General features: G+C 37.1%; 1 protein-coding gene across 1 annotated transcript in view; it reads right to left on the bottom strand.

The window, feature by feature from the left end:
- LOC135212780 (SET domain-containing protein SmydA-8-like) overlaps positions 1-25,000 on the bottom strand; it is a 38,993-nt gene that overhangs the window by 7,892 nt on the left and 6,101 nt on the right. The window contains 6 exon segments of the mRNA XM_064246552.1: positions 2,073-2,190; positions 9,862-9,967; positions 10,984-11,130; positions 17,231-17,377; positions 18,225-18,255; positions 18,258-18,300. Coding sequence (XP_064102622.1) covers positions 2,073-2,190; positions 9,862-9,967; positions 10,984-11,130; positions 17,231-17,377; positions 18,225-18,255; positions 18,258-18,300 — 592 coding nt within the window.

Here is a 25,000-nt window from a genome sequence, read left to right as displayed (position 1 = left end):
TGCTAACTCCAAACATCAAAATATTAAATTTACCTGTGAACTAGAAGAAAATAGACAATTAGCTTTTTTAGACAATGGTAGTTCGTAAAGATAACAGTTTTAACATAGAAATCTACAGCAAACCTACTTTCACCGGTCTTGGCCTGAATTTCTAGTTTTTGTTTTTATAATTTTAAATTAAATTCTTTACCAAAACTCCTCCACAGGGCTATAAACCTAACATCAAGTTGGAAATTATTCCATGACGAAATAATATTTCTTGAGGGATTTTTCAACAGCAATTGTTACCCACCGGGGCTATTTTTTAAATACGTCAAAAATACCATCAATAACTTGTTCATCCACATAGTCCAGTCCATTTAGCACAGAAATTTAAATTCTATATTAAAATACCTTATATACATGATAGGAAGTTTTTGCCCTCCCTTAAGAAAATTTTAAACCGCCATTATCCAGCAATTGATACAAGATTCACTTGCATAAATCCTAGAACTATTGGTAGCTTCCTAAAACACAGAGAAATTGCCCTCCTTGATGCAATCCGGTGTAGTGTATTTATTTAATTGCTGCCGATGTAATCAGCAGACCTACGTATAGGAAGTACGGCCCGGTTGCTCAAAGTGAGATGTGATGCTCATAGAGGTGTAAGTTACCGAACGGGCAGCAAATTATCCACCCCTGAACAATCAAATATTAGGAATCACGCCAGAATCTGTAAGGCAGATAAATTATAAGAACTTCAAGGTCATTATGACGTCACCATAGTAACACCACTTCTTCGTTCTTGAAAGTTTGGCAATTAAGAAATTGGTACCTTCACTTAACAATTATACTACCTCAGTACCTTTGTATATAGCATAAAGCCACGTCACTGTTTTTTGCCTCTTCTTGACTTTTTTCCACCGTCCTGACACGGAATGGAGGGACTTTGCTTGAGCAAGGTAGTTTTCTCATTTTTAAATATTTTTTTATATTCTTATATATATATATATATATATATATATATATATATATATATATATATATACACACGTTTCTATTAGTAATTTTACTTAGAAATATTTTTAATTGTTTCTATTAGTAATTTTACTTAGAAATATTTTAATTGTTTATGATTTTACATTTCCTTTTCTTGAATATGTTATGTATTGATTTAATACCCATTCTTTGAGATTTTTAATTCGTAATTTTACTTAGAAATTTTACTTAATAATTTTACGTTAACTCGCCTAATTGTTTTGTATTGATGTAATATTTATTTCTTGCCTTTACCCTGAAGATGGGACTTTGCCTCGAAACGTCGCTAGCAATAAAGCATCATGTAATGTGCCATGTCCTTCCGTATCCCCGTACCTATTTCACCGAGGATAAGCCCAACAGTGATGAAGAATATATATATATTATATATATATATATATATATATATATTATCTATATATATATAATATATATATATAATATAATTATATCCCTATATATTATTATATCGAGCTACAATGTCCTTTAATATCTAATTCACTCTACCTCGGAATTAATATATTTTCATATATGCTTGAACCGAAGGGGAATTTTTTTTTTTTCTCGATAATAGACTTGCCTGGACCAGGGCGCGAACCCATGATCCTTACAAATCCAGGAACGTCAGTGAAGCTTTAACCTACTACACCACCGTGGTGTAGTAGGTTAAAGCTTCACTGACGTTCCTGGATTTGTAAGGATCATGGGTTCGCGCCCTGGTCCAGGCAAGTCTATTATCGAGAAAAAAAAAAAATTCCCCTTCGGTTAAGCATATATGAAAATATATTAATTCCGAGGTAGAACGAATTAGATATTAAAGGACATTGTAGCTCGATATATGTATATGAATCACGGAAATGTGATATGACATATATATATATATATATATATATATATATATATATATATATATATATATATATATATATTAATCAGGTTACGCTATAACTACCATCAGGACGTCCCTGTCTATAATCCTTACGCAGATGAAATTAGGCCTATTACTACAGTGTTTCCATATAAAGTTATACAAATACTGCTAAAACGTCACCAACCGGGTATATTGCTTCGGACCTCGTGGCAGTTGACGTCCAGAACACCGATGATGGTATGGAGAAGAGAGTCTTCTACAGGAACCTTCACTTTCTCTATCAAGAAGTCCACGATGTTTTTCTGTTCGAAGCAACATCATGAATAAGAGTAAAAATGGCTGATGGAATCATTTGAATTTACTCAATATACACAGTCATACGTAAAGTCGCACGAAAAAAAAAAACAAGTTATTTAAAAAAAAAAAAAAAAAAAAAAAAAAAAAGCAAAGATAACTAAATTAATATTTTAAATAATTTCAGTGAAAGAAATAACTTCAACCAGAAACCATTTGAAGCTTAGCTTTAATTAAAGTCATAGTAATACCAAATAACTTGAATTTGAATAAAGAAAATATTCTAGTAAGCCTCAGAGAAGTACATATTAAATAATTTGAAAAAAATATCTCATTCTGCTTCCAGTAATATTCTCAAAGAAGTGTAATGCTAGTTATTTCTATCAGTTTGCTTTTCATACTACAAAGAAGTAGTCTATGTAGTATTTTTGGGATTACTTTTCAACAAAGTAATATGTCAAGCTGTAAAAAATACCAAATTAAAAAGAAATCCTTATTTTTCCTGACATACGAACCTACGCTTTCATATGTGGAGTAATCCATGCCTACCTATCTTCGCCCGTTATTGAAAAACAAAATCTTAAAAGCTATACATGGGTCACGTGGCATGACCCGGAATGACCTACCATATTCCATTGTGTGAGTCAGCCCATATGCAGCTTTGCTCATCTCCTAGGACTGAGAGATCGAAACTACACGGGATGGTACGAGGAGGGTTACTTTACCTATATGAAAGCATGGGTTCGTATGTTGGGAAAAATACAAATTTCTTTTTAATTTTGTATTTGTTCCAACATGTATATGAACCTACGCTCTCATATAAGGAGCCTCACCAGAAGGCAGGAGGACGATCTCTCAGGTAAACATGTGGGAGTGTTCCTACTTGATACCCCAAGGGCATGCAAGAGATGTTTGCTGTGTGTATCAACTCACCTCAGGCCTCATGATGTTGCTGGTGATGTCTTCCCCTCCAGACAGAACTCCTGAGGACTCTACATCGTTATATGACCTGCTGTGCCGCCACTACCAGGCCCAAGGTGGAGGTATCTAAGGACTTGTGTGATACATCCTTGAGGCCGAAAGAGGTGAATGTTATTTGCCTCTTTCAGGCCCCTGCCCAGAGGACCTGACCAACCAAGTAGTTTTTCATGAAGGCCACCAACTGTTCTATCCCACTGGTGTGATGAGCCTTGACTCTGGTTGGACCCAGATCTCCACTACGATTCAAGCAATATTCCTTCACAATCACCTCTCTCAGCCAGAGAGAAATGGTGTTCCTTGAAATCTCTCGTTTCTCCCAACCCGACCCATAATTAAGAAAGTCTCCAATGCACCAGTCTGTGGGGGCTATACATTCAAGGTAGGCTCTCAAGGCCTGACTAAGCATAGCAACATCGCATCCTTTCCACTCCCTACGAAGTCCTTTAATGAGGGGAGGGAAAAACAATTGAAACTTGGGTTGTATGTGGAGGGGTTCTTTGCCATGAACTCTGGGAGGAAGTAGAAACCAATCAATGTTCACCCATGGGTGCAGGTAAAGTCATATGAGAATGCATGCAGTTCTCCCACCCTCTTCGTTGGTTCTGATGCCAAAGGAAAAACCGCTTTGAGGGTCAAGTCCTGATCACATCCTTCTGAGTGGTTCATAGGGCAGCTTCCTCTGGGAGATCAGGACCTTGGTGATCTTCTCTGGGGGTTTTTCAATTTATGAGGGGAACAACTCTTCTTAAAATTTCTGAGCATTTTTGACAGCTCCCTTGATGTTGAAAGGTCTATGCCCCTTAGCATGAACACTCGGGTGAGGGCGGCCCAATAACCTTTAATTGCAGGCATGGAAAGGTGCTCCCCTTGATGCAGGAAGAGGGGGCTGGCAATGACCTCAGCAACTTCTCTTGAAAAACCTCTCTTTCTAAGCAGTTGCTGGATAGCCTCCACATGTGAAGAAGGAGGGACGTCACTGCCTGATGAAACTGGTTCTTGTGTTCTTGCTTCAGCAGGGTGGGAGAGGGGGAAAGTTGCCTTAGTATGTCCACCAGCAAGTAGAGGAGGTCTGCGCACCATTCTATTTAGGGCTACTTTGGAGCTAAAGTCATTCCCAGACCTTGGGACATGCACAACCTGTTGATGACCTTCCGAAGTTGGGTGGATGGGGGAAGGCATACACATCCAGGTTGTCCCTTGAATGATGGAAGGTTGGCTGCAGGTCAGCTCTTTGGTTGGGGACTGGCAAACAATAAAAGGGTAACTTCTTGTTCCTTGCTGTAGCAAACAGGTTCAATGTGGGGACCAAACAAAACTCGAGCAACCTGTCCGCTACGCCCTGTTCTAACAACCATTTCATCCCCATTATTTGATCTGCCCTGCTTAGTTGATCTGTCACGATGTTCTTCTTCCCAGTAATGTAACTGGTTGTCAGCATCAGTCCCATGGTCTCTGACCACTCATGCATTTGCACTGCTAAGTCGTTCTAGATGGCTTTCTGGGCTCCTCCACCACTGCATATCCTCCAGTATCTTCCTTTTCACACTTATATCCCCCCACCCTGTCCTGTGAGTAGCATACCCCCTCCCCCCTTCATCCTCCATTCCAGGGAATGGATGTGGGTCCTCCTCCTGGATTTGAGAAAGGTAGGCCTTCACCCTCACTGTGTCAACTGTCCTCCTCAGGTGCCTAGTTTGTACTGTTGCACTGGGTCTGACTTAGTGGAGTTGATCAAGATTCCCAAGTCCCTGCACAACTGCAGAACCCCAACCCTGGTCTTTGCAGCAAGTAAGAGCAATTGTCCAGGTTCCTGCATAGCTGGATACCTCTCCTTTGGGCCCACCCTGACACCAGTTTAAACACTCATGTGAGATTTTGGTGTGTGTGTGTGGGGGGGGCGGGGGGGGTCACAAGGCTAAAGCAGAAGGCCCTGAATTGGTATGTGGCCTTCTGGGAGACAAACCAAAGGAATTTCTTAAAGGAGGGGTGTATTTGGATGTGGTCTAATGAGACCATGAAGTCTCCTTCACTGATCAACGGCAAGATCAACTACTATGTCTCCATTTTGAACAGACTCAGTCACATGTAGCTGTTCAGGTTCGACAAACCTGTGATGGGCCTTCACTTGCCCCATGCTTTCTCCACAAGGAAGAAACAGCTGTAGAAGTCCAGTGTGTTGTCCTCCAATACCTCTACCACCCCCTTATATTGCATGTCTCCCATCTCCTGTGTCAGGGATAGCCCCTTGGGTGGCCACTTTGGTAAGAGGAAGAACTTGTAAGGTTCTAATGCCAATATCCCCACCTTGGGCAGGTGTGGGGGTTGGAGGCTCCGAGTATAACCTAGAACCTCCTCTTCCTCATCCTGTTCTGCTTTCCGGGCTGGAGGGGTTAAGTGGCACGGAAGGTCTGGCTTCCTTCTCCTTATGCTTTCCCTGAAGGAGCCGAGTGGTTCTGTTGTCGAAACTGGAAAGGTAATGACGATCTCGCAGCAAGTGGAAGCCTACTTTGGGTCACAAGGTCAACAGATTGCCCTCTCGGGGCCAATCTGAGTGAGACCAAGGAGAGGAAGTCCTTTGCACCCTCTCTCTTCTCTGTCTCAGCTTGGCTCAATACTTCCCGAGGGAAGTATGTAATTTCCCAGGCTGAGCCAACTATCGACCAAGATGTGTTTCTGAGACATGGACAAAAGGGCATCTAATCTCTTCAGGATAACGTAGCCAAAGCATGGGCCACATGCTTGGCTACATAAGATAGGGCCTTGCCTGATAAGTCCTTGTATTCCTTCATGGAGTGGCATTTTTTTGGTGGTACAACCTCCATCATGTCTTTGATCTATGCCCCTTGGCACTTGTCACCTCCTTGTTCATTATCTCCCCACTTATGAATTTGGTGCCAATTTTTCAGAGGCTACCCAGAGAGACATTATCTGAAAGCTTGCAGACTGATGAATCTGCATTCCTAAGAAGGGCAACAGCCCTTTCTAGTATATAATACTTGGTCTGGAACAGAAATGGTGAGAGAAGTAACTTCTAGGACCTGGAAGAGGCTAAGGACCCCTCCTCTCCTGCTATTAGGCTGTCCATCTCCATAATGTTTGCTGCCAGCGGAGACCAAGGTAGGTAAACTGATAACTTGCTCTCTGGGAGACTGTATATGCTCCAGGTATTAGAAGCTTCGGTAGTCTTCAGGTGTCAGTGCGGATGCTAAGGCATATCTGAATCTACCCATGCTGGTGTCTGCAATGATACTGGGAAGCTCTGCTGTGGACACCTTTGGAATAGAGCCATTCCTGGTACCTGTCTCCCAAACAAGAGAGCCAATGTCTTCCCAACTTTGTCAGTATTCTGTCTATGTGAGCAGTGTTAGGAGTGGTGCAGGGAGGAGAGTCACTCTACTCTGTCCTGCTCCTACCTCAAGGAGGGGTGCTTCTGCAACCTGCTTCTCGAGTGAGATTGGGAACTCCCCCAGTTGGATTACTGAGATGAGCCACTCCTGTGATGGTATCGGTGGTCCCGTGGCGCCTTCATGGCAGTGCCTCTCCCATCATGCTGAAGAAGGTCCCACCACCAAAGATGAACTGGGAGAGAGGATCAAAAGAGCTTGTAATACATGTTCAGGTTTCTTCTGACCTACGGGCTTAGCAAGAGGGAAAAGACCCTTACCAGTGGTCACGGGGAAAAGAGAAGGAGTCTGTGGCAGCACTGACAATGGGAAAGGGGTGAGGAATGGAGACTGTTCTCTGGAGATGGGGGTGGTCTTCTTCCTCCATCGTCTTACATACTTCCCCCACTGCAGCAATGGCCATGCTGCATCCTCTCCACATGGCTTCTCGCAGTAAAACTCCTGACCCCTGCATGAAATACAAACTGAACAGGGGTGTGAGGACCAGAGAGTAAGACAGGTAGCTGGGTACTGATAATTTATTACAGACGAACTAGGTTGACATAGTCAGGTGCGGATGGATAAGTAGTACAGATTCGCACTGAGAGCAGAAATGACTCTGAGACAGTAGATTTGAGTTTTCTTACAAACACACATTTGAAGATAATAAGGCGCATAAATAATGAAATTACATGTGTTATACATTGGCGGAAAGGCTGCGGAATGCTCTATAGAATGGTAAAAGGAACAACATGACTTGATGATTGGGTGCAATAAAAATAGGGAAAAGCATTGTCCTTACAAATACTCCCCCCAAAGACAATGATTATGGAATAATCATTGGATGAAAAATATCTTGGAGGCAGGGGTCAACCCCATGTCCTTGTGACAATTGTTGTGGGGCGTCAACGAGTCTCGAGTCCTTTGGTGTAGCTGGCTGACAGGATGCCTCCCCTGGCGGTTGCCTGGAGGGTTCTACTGTCAGCTGGGGCGACCAAGACTGTGGAGAGAGCTGTATTGTGTGTGGTGGTGGTGTGGGACAGGCTGTGGGGACCCCCAGGTGCAGTGGCAGCATAGGTTGGGCTGAGGATATTCCCAGTGCGGCGTGGCGTCCAGTGGATAGAAGCAGAACCACAGGTGAGCAGCGGCATCAGCAGGTCGAGAAAACCCACAGGTAGTGGTGTCAGCAGTCAGGGGAGGCCCACAGGTGTGGCAGCAGTGTCGGTGGGCTGAGGAGGACTACAGGCGACGGCGTCGGAAGGGTGAGAAGGTCCACAGGTGTGGCAATGATGTCAGGCAGGCTGAGAGAGCCCCAGGAGCAATGGCAGCATTGGGGGTTTGAGGAGGCCCACAGGCAGCGACGTCAGGGTGGCCGAGCAGGCCCACATGTGCGGCAGTGATGTCGGGTGGGTAAAGCAGGACCCTGGGTGCAGCAGTGGCGTCAGGAGGTTGACTGGGGACTCGCAGGTGTGGCAATGGTGCCTGGGGAAGAACCGAGGAGGCCGCCAGGTTCAGCGAATCGAGATGATATCTGGCGTCCCCTGGGTGAGGCAAAGGAAGCCGCGGTGTTGGATGGATGTTTCTGGACCGCCGCCTGAATTTTGTATTGGCTGACCAGCACCCAGCTACCCGTCCTCGAAAAAAAACGCCAAAACATGCTGGGAAGCTGTTCCATGATTAGTCCATTAATGGCATTGGTGTCGTCCTCGAAATGGAGTTTTCAGAGACCTAAACTGTGGTGCTGTATTGAGTCCGCCTAAGGTTCTCTGAAGGTGAGCGGCCGTAATTAGTCCGTTAAAGGCTGGGCCTAAACCGCTGTGTCACCAACTCCGAGAGGTCACCAGTTGTGAGGACCAGAGAGTAAGACAGGTAGCTGGGTACTGATCATTTACTACAGACGAACTGGGTTGACATAGGCAGGTGCAGATGGATAAGTAGTACAGATCCACACCAAGAGCAGAAATGACTCTGAGACAGTAGATTTGTGTTTTCTTACAAACATACATTTGAAGATAATAAGGAATATAAATAATGAAATTACATGTGTTATACATCGGCGAAAAGGCCGCGGAATGCTCTATAGAATGGTAAAAGGAACAACGCGATTGGGTACAATAAAAAATAGGGAAAAGCGTTGTTCTTACAGGGGTCTACATCTATTGGTGACATGAATTTACTGCAAAGCTTATCCTTGCCTGCACAGCAACGCACTGTGGGCTTCCCGTTTTATTTCATCACTGCAGGAGGAGAGAGAGAGAGAGAGAGAGTAGAGAGAGAGAGAGAGAGAGAGAGAACGAACACATGAATTCACTAGGTATGTTGGGAAAGTGCAAACGTGCAATCATGTGGGCACAGAATTCACTATTCTGACCACAAGAATGAGATCTCCCCCCCAAAAAAAATTCCACCAAGTTACTGAGGTTATACAGGCAGGGATCGTATCCCACCTAATAAGAAACAATACTTTTTCTGCACACTGTTCTCTTCGCTATGAGAGGAAGACGTAGGGGGATCATTCTAGTACGACAGTCTTTGCCTAGCGCCAAGGGACAAAAACCAATATACAACGCACCGAAACAATTATACAATTCACATGAAGGTGAAAACTAGGTGTGGCAAATATGGCGCGACAATTACTAGGCAAGGGAAGTGCGTACTCGCAATCACAAACAACAAAAACAGAATCAATGTATACAAAAGACGACCTAGTAAACATGCAAATACTAGGATGGCTGCAAACACAATGGAAGATGGCAGGTCAATCCAGGCCACACCAGGCCACTAAGTATCATTACTTGAGTTTGTGAAAAATATTTGACAAAGAACAATGTAACATCTTCCACAAATGAGCTACTAAGTATCATCATTTAGGGTTAGTACGAAAATTACTTGACCTAAACATTGTAACATCTTCCACTAATGAGCCACTATCTAAATATCATCACCTGAGGTTTGTACAAAAAATACTTGACCTAAAGAACATTGTAACATTTTCCACAAATGAGCCACCATCTAAATATCATCACTTGAGGTTTGTACGAAAAATACTTGACAAAGAACATTGCAAAAAAAAAAATTAATTTTGTACACGTGGTTGTTAATCCATTTTTTAATATGTTTATTTACCTATTTTACTATTCAATAACCTCATTTACATTTACGTAATTATTAATTATAAGTCATTCATCCTATTAGTTAACTCACAATACTTGCATTTATTTGCCTCCGATCAATAAAATATTTACTATTTCATTTTCTGACTTAGCGTAACTCCAATCATTTGTCATTATCCATGTCCCTTCTCCAATAGCTTACCTGTTCTCTATTCCATAGTTCTGTTCCTCTCCTCTCCTCGTCGTGACTCTGCATCGCCATCAACGTCTGGTATTTCTCAGGCTCCGCTTGCTGAAGGCAAAAACACCTGTTAAGGTTCAATGAGAATTTTTGTATGAGTTCTTTGTGCTAGTTCTGTCATTCTTGTGCATTTATGTTCCTAAGTTTTCCACCCTTTATAACGTCGCTTCTTAAAAATTTGACCAATAAACCTTCCAAAAATTGAAAACCCAAATTCAACATTTGCCTTATTTGATTCCGACGTTTCGTGATATATATATTTTACTACATCTTCTGGGAATCTGTCAATGAATATGATAAAATTATGAAACAATCTTAAATTTGTGAAAAATCATAAAACAGTAAAAAGACTAAAAATTCACAATCATAAAACTATAATTAAAAGCTTAGACCATCGACTAACCCTCAGTTCAAAGAAAGGAGGACTGAATGACACAAGGAAAATCAAAAGTAGACATGGAAGCTCAGAGATAACGTGTCTGCTTTTGTACTGCTGTCTACATATCTATGTTTCCAACGTTATTTTTTATTTACCTACCTATTTTATGTCAGAATATTATTAGTAATTAAGCTGTTAAATACCTTACTACCGCAGACTTGGGTAGAGACTGAAGTATTTAGAAAGCATTAGTAGTTAAAACTCAAGATTCACAAACTTAATGAAGTATTTAGAAAGCATCAGTAGTTAAAACTTAAGATTCACAAACTTCATGAAGTATTTAGAAAGCAGCAGTAGTTAAAACTTAAGATTCACAAACTTCATGAAGTATTTAGAAAGCAGCAGTAGTTAAAACTTAAGATTCACAAACTTCATGAAGTATTTAGAAAGCAGCAGTATTTAAAACTTAAGATTTGCAAACTTTACTGGGCAGGATAAATGAAGTATTTGGAAAGCAGCAGTAGTTAAAACTTAAAATTCACAAACTTTACTGGGTAGCATACATGAAGTATTTAAGCACTTCAAATCGGTAATAAACACTATTCAATGTGGAGAAAGGAAGACTTCCAAACTGGGAATATTGTACTTGTGAGCCTACTCAGGTCATGAAGAAAACTCATCTCTTCCAGCAAACACGTTGTTACCTCAGAGGCAGAAAGGACTCGTAGACGAACTGCTCTTCAGTAAAATCCTCCGCAGAAGGTTTGTATCCCGAGGCGGAGAAGTATTTGCACTCCATCGGGTGGTATCCCATCCCCTCGCATTTCGGGCCACACATCGGCCATGAGCATCTGATAATAAAGGGAGGAGACAAAGAGGATGAAACGTTACGTACAATGGGTATCAAGCTCTTGCAGTGGAAGCCACTCTCTTAATAATTAATAAAGCTTAAGAAGAAAATACATTTTGGTTAAATGACCAAACACTTAACGAAAGTGTGTGTTGTGGATGGATGACGAGGAGGGAGTGAAAGAGGGCTTGGGAGGAACCTGTTAGAGGAAGAAGGTCGAGAGAGAGAGACAGAGAATGAGATGGCGAGATAAAGTGAAGAAAGATATGGAGAGAAGAGGTTTGGTAGAGGATGATGATGCCTTTGATAGTATGCAGAGGAGGAGAAGAAGGGGCATCAGGCAACCGACCCTTTAATGTGGGGATAACGGTGAGATTTCAACTCTATACTAACAGAAAACTCAGTTTTTTTTCTTATTAAAAGGTACGATGCTTTAGCGGATATGTCAGATTTACTTGAATTGATTGTTTAAGAAATGCCGCGAAGAAAATGCAGAAAAATAGCTCAAAAGGGACCTTAAGAACATTCTATATATATAAATGGAAAGGCAACTTGGAGGTCACTACAAAATCAAAATGTGCTTACTCATAAAAACTCCCGCGTTCAGGCGACACATTCCGAATGGTAGAAATGTTTTATGTACATCCTTAAGGCCGCTGATTCTTCTTTATTGCTGCAGTTTTGATTCTGAGCAAGTATTTTTATCTACCTTGTATCAAAAATCTTCTCGCCCTGATTTCATCTGATAACAATAGATTTCTATCGTTTTTAACAGTGAAGTGAAAACGTTCACGGCCACATTCATGATGGTTACTTCATAATTTCAACTATTTTCTTTGTGAAGTTGGCTTATAACAGGGGTGCCAAACCGCGGCCCATGAGCCACATGCTTTTCTTTTATATATTTGTGGTTTGAACAATTGTTAGCTGTATGATTAAGATGAAAAACTAAATAAAATATAAATTCAACCATTAATTACCTGGCGTAACCTGAAATTCCACTTGACTAAACAACAGCTTCCCTGTGCAAAGGATTGAAGAAAGCTGATAGAAGGAAGACGCTGTTTAATGAGGAAATCATAGTGAAGAACGATGCCAGATTATGACAACTCTGATTTTAAAAGACTTGAATTTGTCCCCTTCCCTTCTCGCTTCTGAATATTGCATTTTACGGCAGCACAGCCGCCATTATAGTAAATCTGATCAGATTCTCATATTTTGAGTAATGATATAGGCGAAGGATGGCCAAACCTTGAATGGCACCTTCGCTACCAGTTTTAGCTAATCCGTATGGCCTGGGAGTGGTTTGGGATGGGGATGGCCCTGGTTGGGGTGGTTACCTTTAGCTCTGCGACAGCTGCGTCCCTGAAACCAGTCACTTGAGACTTGCTCGTCACTGACTGATCACAGTCACTTAACTGGAATTTTTGTTCGTTTCCGGAAGCTTTGTCAAAACACTGAACCTTTACCTAAAGACTATTTCATAAGAGGTCTCTAAAATTTCGCTAGAAGCGTGCTCGTCTTTCCAGCATTAAGGCTGATATTCAACTGAAAGTCTAAACATCAACGCGAGACCTAAGAAAGAAATCCGAACCTCACTCGAAAAGTGAAACTGGATCCAAATTTAAATTGTCAAACTGTCACTTCAACCCTAAAGGCATTTAAGTTAAGAGTCTGTATTATATACGAGGTCGAAGATTCAACCAAAAGCTAAAAGTTGAATTCCATAGAACAACTAAAAGCCAAATCTCAGCAGAGAAGTAGAACACTAGGTCCTAGTTAAATGAATTTCGACCATGACTCTCACAGGAAAACATCCTGAGGTCATTTTCTAATGAATAACATAACTTCAGGTGAAAGTCCAGATTCCCACGAGGAAAATCAAATCGATAAATTATGTTATTTGCATCTAGCAATAAGCCTGACCGGACTATTGGAATGGAATCGAATGCAGAATTTAGCCCAAACGCCAAGCACTGGGGCCTATGAGGTCGTTCAGCGCCGAAAGGGAAATTTGAGAGCAGAAAGGATTGATAGGCGTAACAGCAAGAAAAACTCGAAGTTGCACTATGCAACAAGTGCTAGGAGAGGGTGAATAGCGCGAGATGGAATATAAAGGGAGGTACAGTAAAAGGAACGAAAGGGGTTGCAGTTAGTGGCCGATGGGACACTGCAAAGAACTTTAAATAATGCCTACGGTGCACCACGTGAGGTGTGCTGACGGCACTATGCCCCTATGGGGTGAAGGGACTATTACTTTGGAGTGATTTATGGAAACAAATTACATTGTGGTGTGTACTTTCCCCCTTTAAAGATGTCGATAAACTTTCCTCAATCAAAAATAGAAAACATTAATTGCAATATAAAAGTTTATAATTTTACTCCCGAAAAAGAAATAAATGCAAAAATATTGGTAATAATGGCATTTTAATATCAATCACGAGAACTAAGTTGCTAGATCTGAAAATAGTTCTATTACTTTCAAAGGTTATTCGTACACTGATATTAAGTTTCAATACCTTAACATGAAAAGTTCGCATTAAATCGTTAAAACTTGTTGAAAAACGTGTTATGCACTACTCGTCTTGCATCAAACATTGAAAACCTCCTCAACTGAAGCGACGAAGAGAACAACACTTAAACGAAAATTAGGAAAATTAACCATACGGGTGCCAATAAGCTAATCATTGCCACAAAATAATAAAAATACAATATACTTAAATATTAAAATTAATCTAGATTGTTTTTTATTACGAACAAAAGTTTACACAGACATCTTCAAAGGGAAAAATGACATTAGGCTACGATGTAATTTATTTCCAAAGATGACGTATATCAGAAAACAAAAGAACTTTGGAAACTGCATCTAATGATTGGCCATGTCATGAAGTCGAATGAGACAGAGTCATTGTTGCCCTTCACTTGATCATCATATTACTTTTCACTGTAACAAAATTCTACACATGGATTACTGAACTTCATCACTATATTTTAGGATATGAAGATTTACAAAAAAATGTAGGTTTTGACGAATCGGCAATCTGGAAAGTAATAAAAATTCAAGACAAATCCTTAGAATTACACTTTGTTCTTATCATTGGAACGAAGATTCTGTAATGATAACATGCTCAAGTTGGCATCAACTAGTTTTGACAAGCAGGCAGTGAGAAATAAATATCATCAAAGTTATCGTAGGTTTGGCAAGCAACCTCTCTCTCTCTCTCTCTCTCTCTCTCTCTCTCTCTCTCTCTCTCTCTCTCTCTCTCTCTCCTTAATTCTAAAGTTCTTATCATTATCTAGAACGGAATGAGAACTACTGTGTAATGTTAATTTTTATGTTACGTATGATATAGAGTTAAGTGTATCTTAGTTTAACCAGACCACTGAGCTGATTAAAGCTCTCCTAGAGCTGGCTCGAAGGTTAGATATATATTTTTTTTACGTGGATAGGAACCAACTGGTTACCTAACAACGGGACCTATGCTTATTGTGGGATCCGAACCACATTATATTGACAAAGGAATTTCTAATCATCAGAAATAAATTCCTCTGATTCCACGTTGGCAGAGCAAGGAATCGAACTTGCAACTACCGAACTGGTAGGCGAGCACGTAACCCACTCGTCCAACGAGGAACTAGGTATGGTATAAAATCTTGAAGGTATCAGGAAACGAAATATCTTTGTACAACCCTTCAAACGAGTCAAAAGGTTATGACGTCATTCAGGAATGTGAAATAATTGCAAAACATTAACCTCATTGTAAAATTCAGTAGCACATTCGTATATTACATTATGTAATATATGAAGATGTCCCTAACTCAGGTCAGCAGTCATTATAACACTCACGCGACAGTTCTGTTGGACGAATTACAACACCCTAGAATGACAAGGATATAACACAGGAATGTCTTTGTTTCACATCTCAGGTGACAGGAGATATCAAATACAGAACTCTACATGCATTTAGCAATCTAACTGACATTTGAAATTTGACATGTACAGTTTCCTTACGATATTCTTAGCAATAGTATGATTTCTGCCATAATTAGCAACTTTATTCAATGGAATGATAGATATACTTCATTATTAAGCCTGGTGGTTATCAGGGAAAAAAAGAAATTGGCCAAAATAGGGGTCAGCGAGAGGAAAGTCCGTCAGTAACGTCATTCATCAATCAACGCCTCGTAGCAAACCTGACAAGGCTACGCGCCAGGCCTCCCTCACTCGCCTGGCTTGAGATCACAGATTTGATTTGTTGATTTGAATAAGCTGTCGCTTGATGATCAGTGCTGGGTGGAATATGGGGTTTTGGGGGGAGGGTAGGAAGGGAAAGGAAGGGAGCCGGAGGGAATGATAAAATGGGAGAGCATATTGAATTAAATCAAGAATGGAATTTAGACCAAAAGCCAAGCGCTGGGACCTGTGAGATCATTCAACGCTGAAACGGAAATTGACAGTAAAAGGTTTGAAAAGAGTAACAGGAGGAAAACCTCAAAGCAGTTGCACCATGAATCAACTGTAAGGAGAGGGTGGAAAGTAAGATGGAAGAAAGGGAAGATGTAAGGAGGTGCAGTAAAAGGAATTAATGGGGATGCAGCTAGGGGCCGAAAGCCCGTTTCAAAGAACCTTAAGTAATGCCTACAGTGCACCGCATGTGATGCACTGACGGCACTACCCTCCACGGCGTGGGGAGGGAGGAGACCATGATGGCAAAGTTGGATTGTTTTTTATATGTTTTTATTTTTATTATTTTTTAAAACCTTGGTTTATCAAGTTTCCTTTTTCATCCCAATTTAACACAAATGGAACATTTACGAGATGAGAGAAATTATTAATTAGTTCGCTGAAAACCTACAGACTGGATTACTGAATAATTGCTGTACTAACTACCAAAGCCAGGCGCCGTTAAAACATCGATCATCGACATCTACGAACGACCTGATGACCATTCGTTAAGGAAGGTAGTCTTTGATGTTTTCTTACGAAAATCTAAACTAATTCGTTGATTAATTCAATTTTGTCATTCCTCGTCTCACCCTCGACTTCCCAACTTAAGTCTGAAACTATAACAGTAATTTAGGAGACAAAATGCGACTTGAAAACTAAAATAAAGATACCCAGAGATGTGGTCATCGTGCAGTTTCATTTGTTCTCAAAAGTATCATAATTAATAGTATTTAATCTAATAATACCTACTTGACTGACTCTCCACCAAAAAAGGCAATGAACTTCCTTAACAAGCTCAGCATTCTGCGATGCGCTGTAGGTAATAAGGTTCTTTGCAGCCCCTTTCATTCCTTTTACTATACCTCCTTTGAAATTCTCTCTCATCTTACTTTCCACCCTCTCCTAACAATTGATTCATAGTACAACAGCGAGGTTTCCCTCCTGTTACACCTTTCACACCTTTTACTGTCAATTTCCGTTTCAGAGCTGAATGACACCTCATAGGTTCCAGTGCTTGGCCTTTGGCCTAAATTCCATGTTCGGTTCAGTTAGCACACTGTGTCCAAAGGATATGGACCTGAGAGAATAGGTTAGAATTACCTCGTCGAGGCCTTCCCGTTCTGATGATGCTGCATATATTATCTTCTCTCTCAACCCTGGCACAACCCTTTACAGTTGACAAACATCAAAACTTAAGGTGACCAATTCCCTGCTTAGGTTACCAGAGGCATATTGGATTTTAGGGAGCACAACCAATATCGTCCATCTTCGTGGGTTGTTCCGTTCTAGTGCCTCAGTAGTTGCTTGTGAGAAATAGTGCTATCAATGCACCACAAGGGCACAGAGAGAGAGAGAGAGAGAGAGAGAGAGAGAGAGAGAGAGAGAGTTACAAGGATTAGGATGTTTCAAAGACTCATTAGTCCATCCGAGTAGACATCGTGTCCTCACTTATCTCTTGGAGCAGGTTTTACTGATCATTCACAGTGCCGTTATGATTTTGTCTACTTTCTTTTAAACTCTTCCACACTGTTGCTGCTTACAACTTCTGGTGGCAGGAGAGAGAGAGAGAGAGAGAGAGAGAGAGAGAGAGAGAGAGAGAGAGAGATTTTAGCGTTTCTGAACACCTTCTACAGTCTAAAGTCAGTCAACCTACTTTGAGCATCGGTAAGCATCCCAGGATTCCAGTTGTCTGTAGCATCCCAGACACATGACGCCGCAGTTCTGCTTCGGGCCAGTGATGACAGGGTGGTCGACGAACAAGACTTCTCCCTCTTTGATGTCCCGGGCAGCTATCGAACATCTGCGAACAACGTTCATCTTAGTTAAATTCATTGGGTTTTACGTAAAATTATAGAAAAAGTTCCACAACAGAGATACGGGGAGGCTTCAAACAATAATTTAAAAAAAATAACACACGGAGCATCTGAAGTCATAAATGATGACAAAATTTCAGGAGAGAGAGAGAGAGAGAGAGAGAGAGAGAGAGAGAGAGAGAGAGAGAATAAAATGATGGTAATAATCATAACGGAAATTACAGAGGTGAGAAGGAATGGCAACATATATTCATACTGTAATTCAAGCCCAAAGAGCAATAATCACTGAACTACCAGTGGCAGAACAGCCAAGCCTTCTGCTCTGCTTGTCAGTATGCATTGGGCACCTCATCCTTATGGTTCGTAATTTGTGAGGATATGGGGTTGCTTGTTACTGGAGAAATCTAACGAGAAGACAGAGCGTTCGTCCTTATCGGTTGGATGTAATGGAAACGATATGAACGCTATTTACTCAAGTTAAGACAGTTACTGAAATGGAGAAGCATGAGGGATTAGAATAAAATATCACACATGCATACACACACACACACACACATATATATATATAACCAATGTAGCACGAAAGAAAACGTGCTTGGAAATATCCTTAAATCATCGATAGAAGTTCACTTCAGAAGGTAGAAATAAACTATGAAAGTACTTGTTCAAAGTCCCAGTTTCACTCACCTTCTACCGTGGATTTAAGTGTATATATATATATATATAATATATATATATATATATATATATACATATATATATGTATAAGACGCTCCTCTACATGCGAACTTTCAAAGATACAAAACAAGTTCCAAACAAATGTTTCTTTCTCACCTGCCATAAGGCTCTATGTATTCGATATTCCTTTTCTTTCTGCGTTGGCATCTATGATATGTGGAGGCGCCTTTGACTGGAATGACGGAAACAAATTCATAGTAAATTTTGCTATATAATAAACAAGGAATATGTTGGAGACCCGAAAATGGCACATGACGTGATGGAAAGGGATAATGATAATCATCAATATATATATATATATATATATATATATATATATATATATATATAATATATATATATATATATATATAATATATATATATATATATTATATATATATATATATATATATAGTATATATAATATATATATATATATATTAGATGATATGTATGTATGTATGTATGATGTATGTATGTATCTGAACACTAAAGTTTGGAACGTGATAAATCCATAAATAAAGGTATAAGCCACGAAGGAAAATAAACTATGTATTTTCTACAAGATCTTTCGACTCAACGTCCTTTACTTAGCAGACAAACTGACTTACATTTTCTCATGTAAGTCAGTTTGTCTGCTAAGTAAAGGACGTCGAGTTGAAAGATCTTGCAGAACACCGTTGTTTATTTTTCCTTTGTGGCTTATACCTTTATTATATATATATATATATATATATATATATATATATATATATATATATACTATCTGCAGTATGATCCTCAAACAGCAATTCAGGAATGCCGAAGACACATGGATGTTTTAAAAGATTTATTCATAGAGAAACGTTTCGCACATGACTATGTGCATCATCAGTCTGAAAAATGACAAAATAATAACATTAAAAAAATACTAAAAAATACACAGGATTCTAAAATGACAATTAAAAACATTAAAAGACTAAAAGTAAGAAGCAAAGTAAAAACAACTGCTGTTACACCAACCTTCAGGTACAGAGGAAGAAGATAGAATGACAAAAGAGGGAACAACAACCTCCAAAGACGACTATGCCAGATATAGTTGAGCAGAGGAGCAGCCACCGTTTAACGATGGAACGAGTCTTTTAATATATAATGACTCTAAGGTCGTCAGATAATCTGCATCCTTAGAATACGCTAATATGGAGAAGTGCTGCTTCTTAACCTCAATTTTACAATTGATAGCATGATTTTTTATATTTGAATGTTCTGGTCTGCTCAATCTTTGTCCCGTTCTAAAACTCAACCCTAAGTGACTATAATAACGCATCTGCAACAACCTCTTCGTCGATCCAATATAAGTACCAGGACATCCTGGGCATGTAAACTTATAGACCACATTGGATCTCATGAAGGGCTGCAGATGGTCCTTGAAGCCAAACAAGGAGCCAATTTTACTGGGATTGTTTGATATTAATTTTAAATTAATACACGGTATTTCGGTTTCAATAATTCGTTTCAGTTTATGCGAAAATTTGGAGTTAAAAAATATAAGGATTGAAGCATACATAAGTTTTTTCGGAACATTAAAAACCGGTGTGGCAGGATGAAAATAATCAGTTAAAAGTTTGTTGATGATTCTAAAAACTAGATCCTTGGGAAATGAATTTTGTTGAAAAAAAAGTAGTTAAAAATTCAATCTCCTTATGAAATATGGCCCAACTGGAAGAGTATCTAAGAGCCCTATGCACTAAAGTATAGATGGTATTCAATTTAAAACTGGTTTGGCAAGCACTGTAGAAATTATTTGCAAGACCTGTATAAGTTTTCTTTCTATAAACGGCAGTAGTAAAAACAGAACTAACTCTCGTGATTAAAACATCTAAAAACGGTAAACAATTATCTTTTTCTAATTCCATAAGTAAAATAATGTTAGGGTGTTGCTGATTAATAAAATCTAAAAACTGGGTGGCCTGCCACTGGTACTTAAAAAGAACAAAGGTATCGTCTACATACCTTCTGTAAAACAATGGTTTAAAAGACGACGGACAACAATCTAAAAAATTTTTGTTCTAAAAAAGACATAAAAAAATTTGCAAATAAAGGTCCTAATGGAGAACCCATAGCAACATCATCTACCTGAGAATACAATTTTTGATTAAAAATAAACATAGAATCTTGCACAGCAAGTTCTAGAAGTTGTTTAAAAAGAGACCTAGTAAAACCATGAAAAGTAAAATTGCCATCTGGAAAAACCTTGTTTAAAATAATCTCTATAGTCTCGTTTAAGGGAACATTCGTAAATAAAGACTCAACATCAAAGCTCGACATATACAGGTCACCATCTTGACTAATGATTTGGTTTTGAAATTCATAACCATTTTTCAAAATAAAATGACTTGAGGTATACTCGTTAAGGAGAGAAACCAAATATTTCGAAATAGAAAAAGAAGGGCTATTATACGCTGCCATAATAGGTCTTATAGGAATTCCATCTTTATGAATTTTTGGTAGCCCATACAAAATACTGAAAGAAGAACCGGTTACATACAGCTTTTGGTAGGTTTTATCATCAATAATGTTGTCAGTTTTTAATTTCCTTAAAAACCTGTTAATACGATCCTCTCGTTTATAAATATCTAAAAAGTTAGGATCACCGTGAGCTACAAACTTAGAAGTGTCCGACAGTATGTCTTCAATCTTATTGACATAAACATTCTTATTCAATAATACAACTCCTTTGCCCTTGTCTGCTTGCAGATCACTAGGTCCTCACGTTTCCTAAGTGAAAGCAAAAGTTTCAAATCATCTTTTTTAAAAAACGGAGTCCACGTAACCTTTAATTGTGAATAAGTCTTATGTATAAGAGCAGCCATTTTTTGTTGTAAATTACTCAAGTTTTTTTGCATATCCAAATTAACAAGTCTTTGAAACAGCACCTCCAAAGGGTGCTGTTTCAAAGACTTGTTAATTTGGATATGCAAAAAAACTTGATAATTTACACAAAAAATGGCTGCTCTTATACATAAGACTTATTCACAATTAAAGGTTACGTGGACTCCGTTTTTTTAAAAATGATGATTTGAAAACTTTTGCTTTCACTTAGGAAACGTGAGGACCTAGTGATCTGCAAGCCAGACAAGGGCAAAAGGAGTTGTATTATTGAATAAGATGTTTATGTCAATAAGATTGAAGACATACTGTCGGACACTTCTAAGTTTGTAGCTCACGGTGATCATAACTTTTTAGATATTTATAAACGAGAGGATCGTATTAACAGGTTTTAAGGAAATTAAAACTGACAACATTATTGATGATAAAACCTACCAAAACCCGCTGTATGTAACCGGTTCTTCTTTGTTCAGTATTTTGTATGGGCTACCAAAAATTCATAAAGATGGAATTCCAATAAGATCTATTATGGCAGCGTATAATAGCCCTTCTTTTTCTATTTCGAAATATTTGGTTTCTCTCCTTAACGAGTATACCTCAAGTCATTTTATTTTGAAAAATGGTTATGAATTTCAAAACCAAATCATTAGTCAAGATGGTGACCTGTATATGTCGAGCTTTGATGTTTGTCTCTTTATTTACGAATGTTCCCTTAAACGAGACTATAGAGATTATTTTAAACAAGGTTTTTCCAGATGGCAATTTTACTTTTCATGGTTTTACTAGGTCTCTTTTTAAACAACTTCTAGAACTTGCTGTGCAAGATTCTATGTTTATTTTTAATCAAAAATTGTATTCTCAGGTAGATGATGTTGCTATGGGTTCTCCATTAGGACCTTTATTTGCAAATTTTTTTGTTTATGTCCTTTTTAGAACAAAATTTTTTAGATTGTTGTCCGTCGTCTTTTAAACCATTGTTTTACAGAACGGTAATGTTAGACCGATACTTTTGTTTTTTCTTTTAAGTAGTACAGTGGCAGGCCACCCAGTTTTTAGATTTTATTTAATCAGCAACACCCTAACATTAATTTTACTATGGAATTAGAAAAAGATAATTGTTTACCGTTTTTAGATGTTTTAATCACGAGAGTTAGTTCTGTTTTTACTACTGCCGTTTATAGAAAGAAAACTTATACAGGTCTTGCAAATAATTTCTACAGTGCTTGCCAAACCCCAGTTTCTTAAATTGAATACCATCTATACTTTAGTGCATAGGCTCTTAGATACTCTTCCAGTTGGGCCATATTTCATAAGGAGATTGAATTTTTAACTACTTTTTTTCAACAAAATTCATTTCCCAAGGATCTAGTTTTTAGAATCATCAACAAACTGATTATTTTCATCCTGCCACACCGGTTTTTAATGTTCCGAAAAAACTTATGTATGCTTCAATCCCTTATATTTTTAACTCCAAATTTTCGCATAAAACTGAAACGAATTATTGAAACCGAAATACCGTGTATTAATTTAAAATTAATATCAAACAATCCCAGTAAAATTGGCTCCTTGTTTGGCTTCAAGGACCATCTGCAGCCCTTCATGAGATCCAATGTGGTCTATAAGTTTACATGCCCAGGATGTCCTGGTACTTATATTGGATCGACGAAGAGGTTGTTGCAGATGCGTTATTATAGTCACTTAGGGTTGAGTTTTAGAACGGGACAAAGATTGAGCAGACCAGAACATTCAAATATAAAAAATCATGCTATCAATTGTAAAATTGAGGTTAAGAAGCAGCACTTCTCCATATTAGCGTATTCTAAGGATGCAGATTATCTGACGACCTTAGAGTCATTATATATTAAAAGACTCGTTTCCATCGTTTAAACGGTGGCTGCTCCTCTGCCTCAAACTATACTGGCATACGTCTTTGGAGTTGTTGCTCCCTCTTTGTCATTCTTATCTTCTTCCTCTGTACCTGAAGGTTGGTGTAACAGCAGTTGTTTTTACTTTGTTCTTAGTTTTAGTCTTTATAATGTTTTTAATTGTCATTTAAGAATCCTGTGTTTTTTAGATTTTTAATGTTATTATATTTGCATTTTTCAGATGATGATGCACATAGTCATAGTGCGAAACGTTTTCTCTGATTGAAATAAATCTTTAAAACATCCATGTGTTCTTCGGTCATTCCTGAATTGCATATAGCTATATATATATAATAGCAAATATATAATTATATATATATATATATATATAGCTATATATATAATAATATATAGCCTTATATATATATTATATAAGCTATTATATATATATATATATATAGCTATAATATATATATTATAATTAGCTATATATATATATATATATATAGGGCTATATATAAGTATATATATATTATATATAAGTATATATATATTATATATATATATTAGCTATATATTATATATTATATATATAGCATATAATATATATATATATAGCCTATATATATATATATTATAATACTATATATATATATAATATAGACTATATATATATATAAGCTTATATATATATATATAATATAGCTATTAATATATATAATATAGCTAATATATATATATATATATAGCGTATATATATATATATATATTAGCTATATATATATATATATATAGCATATATATATAATATATATATATAGCTATAATATATATATATATTATATAGCTATAATATATATATATATATATATAGCAATCATTTATATATATAGCTTTATATATATATATATAGCTATATATATTATATATAGCTATATTATATATATATATATATATATATATATATTATATAAATATATTATATTATATATATAATATATATAGCTATATATATATATATTATTATATATATAGCATATATTATATATATATATATATATATAGCGTATATAATATATATATATATATATAGCTATATAAATAATATAATATAATATATAAGCTATATATATATATATAATATATAGCGCTATATATATATATATAAGATATATAGCTATAATATATATATATATTATATTATATAATATAGCTATATATAATATATATATATATAGCTTTATATATATATATTATATATATAGCTTTAATATATATATATATATATATAGCTTTATATATTATACTATATGATATATAGCTATATATATATAGCGTATATTATATATAGCATATATATATATAGCTATATAATATAGCTATATATATATAGCTATATAATATAGCTTATATATATATAGCTATTATTATAGCCTATAATATATATATAGCTATATATATATAGGCTATAATATTTATATAGCTTATATATATATATATAGCTATATATATATATAATAGCTATATATATTATATAGCTATTATATAATATATATAGCTATACTATATATAATATAGCTATATTATATATATATAGCTATATATAATATATATAGCTAGTATATATATATATAGCTATATATAGCCATATTATATAATTATAAGCAATATATATATATATAGCTATATTAATATATATATATAGCTTATATATATATAATATAGCTATATATATAGCATATATATATATATATAATATATATATATAGCTATATATAAGCTATATATAGCATATATATAGCTATATATAGCATATAGCGGATATAAAAAGCTATAGATAGCTATAAATAATAGCTTATATACGCGTATATATAGCTATATATTAGCATATATCTATATCTATATCTATATCTTATTATCCTATATCTATATCCTATATCTATATCTATATCTATATATATATTATATATATAATATAATTATATATATATTATATATATATATTACACACACATATATCCTCGTTGAAACTGGATGGTATCAAGCGGTGATATTTATTCAGGAAGAGTTACAAGCTTTCCTGGACCAACAATGAGGACTCTTAGACCATTAAAGCTTGTGACTTTTTTTTAAATAAATATATCCGCTTGATACCATC

The sequence above is a fragment of the Macrobrachium nipponense genome, chromosome 41 (assembly GCF_015104395.2).
Source record: "Macrobrachium nipponense isolate FS-2020 chromosome 41, ASM1510439v2, whole genome shotgun sequence".
NCBI lineage: Eukaryota > Metazoa > Arthropoda > Malacostraca > Decapoda > Palaemonidae > Macrobrachium > Macrobrachium nipponense.
This window is presented reverse-complemented; position numbering and strand designations above follow the sequence as displayed.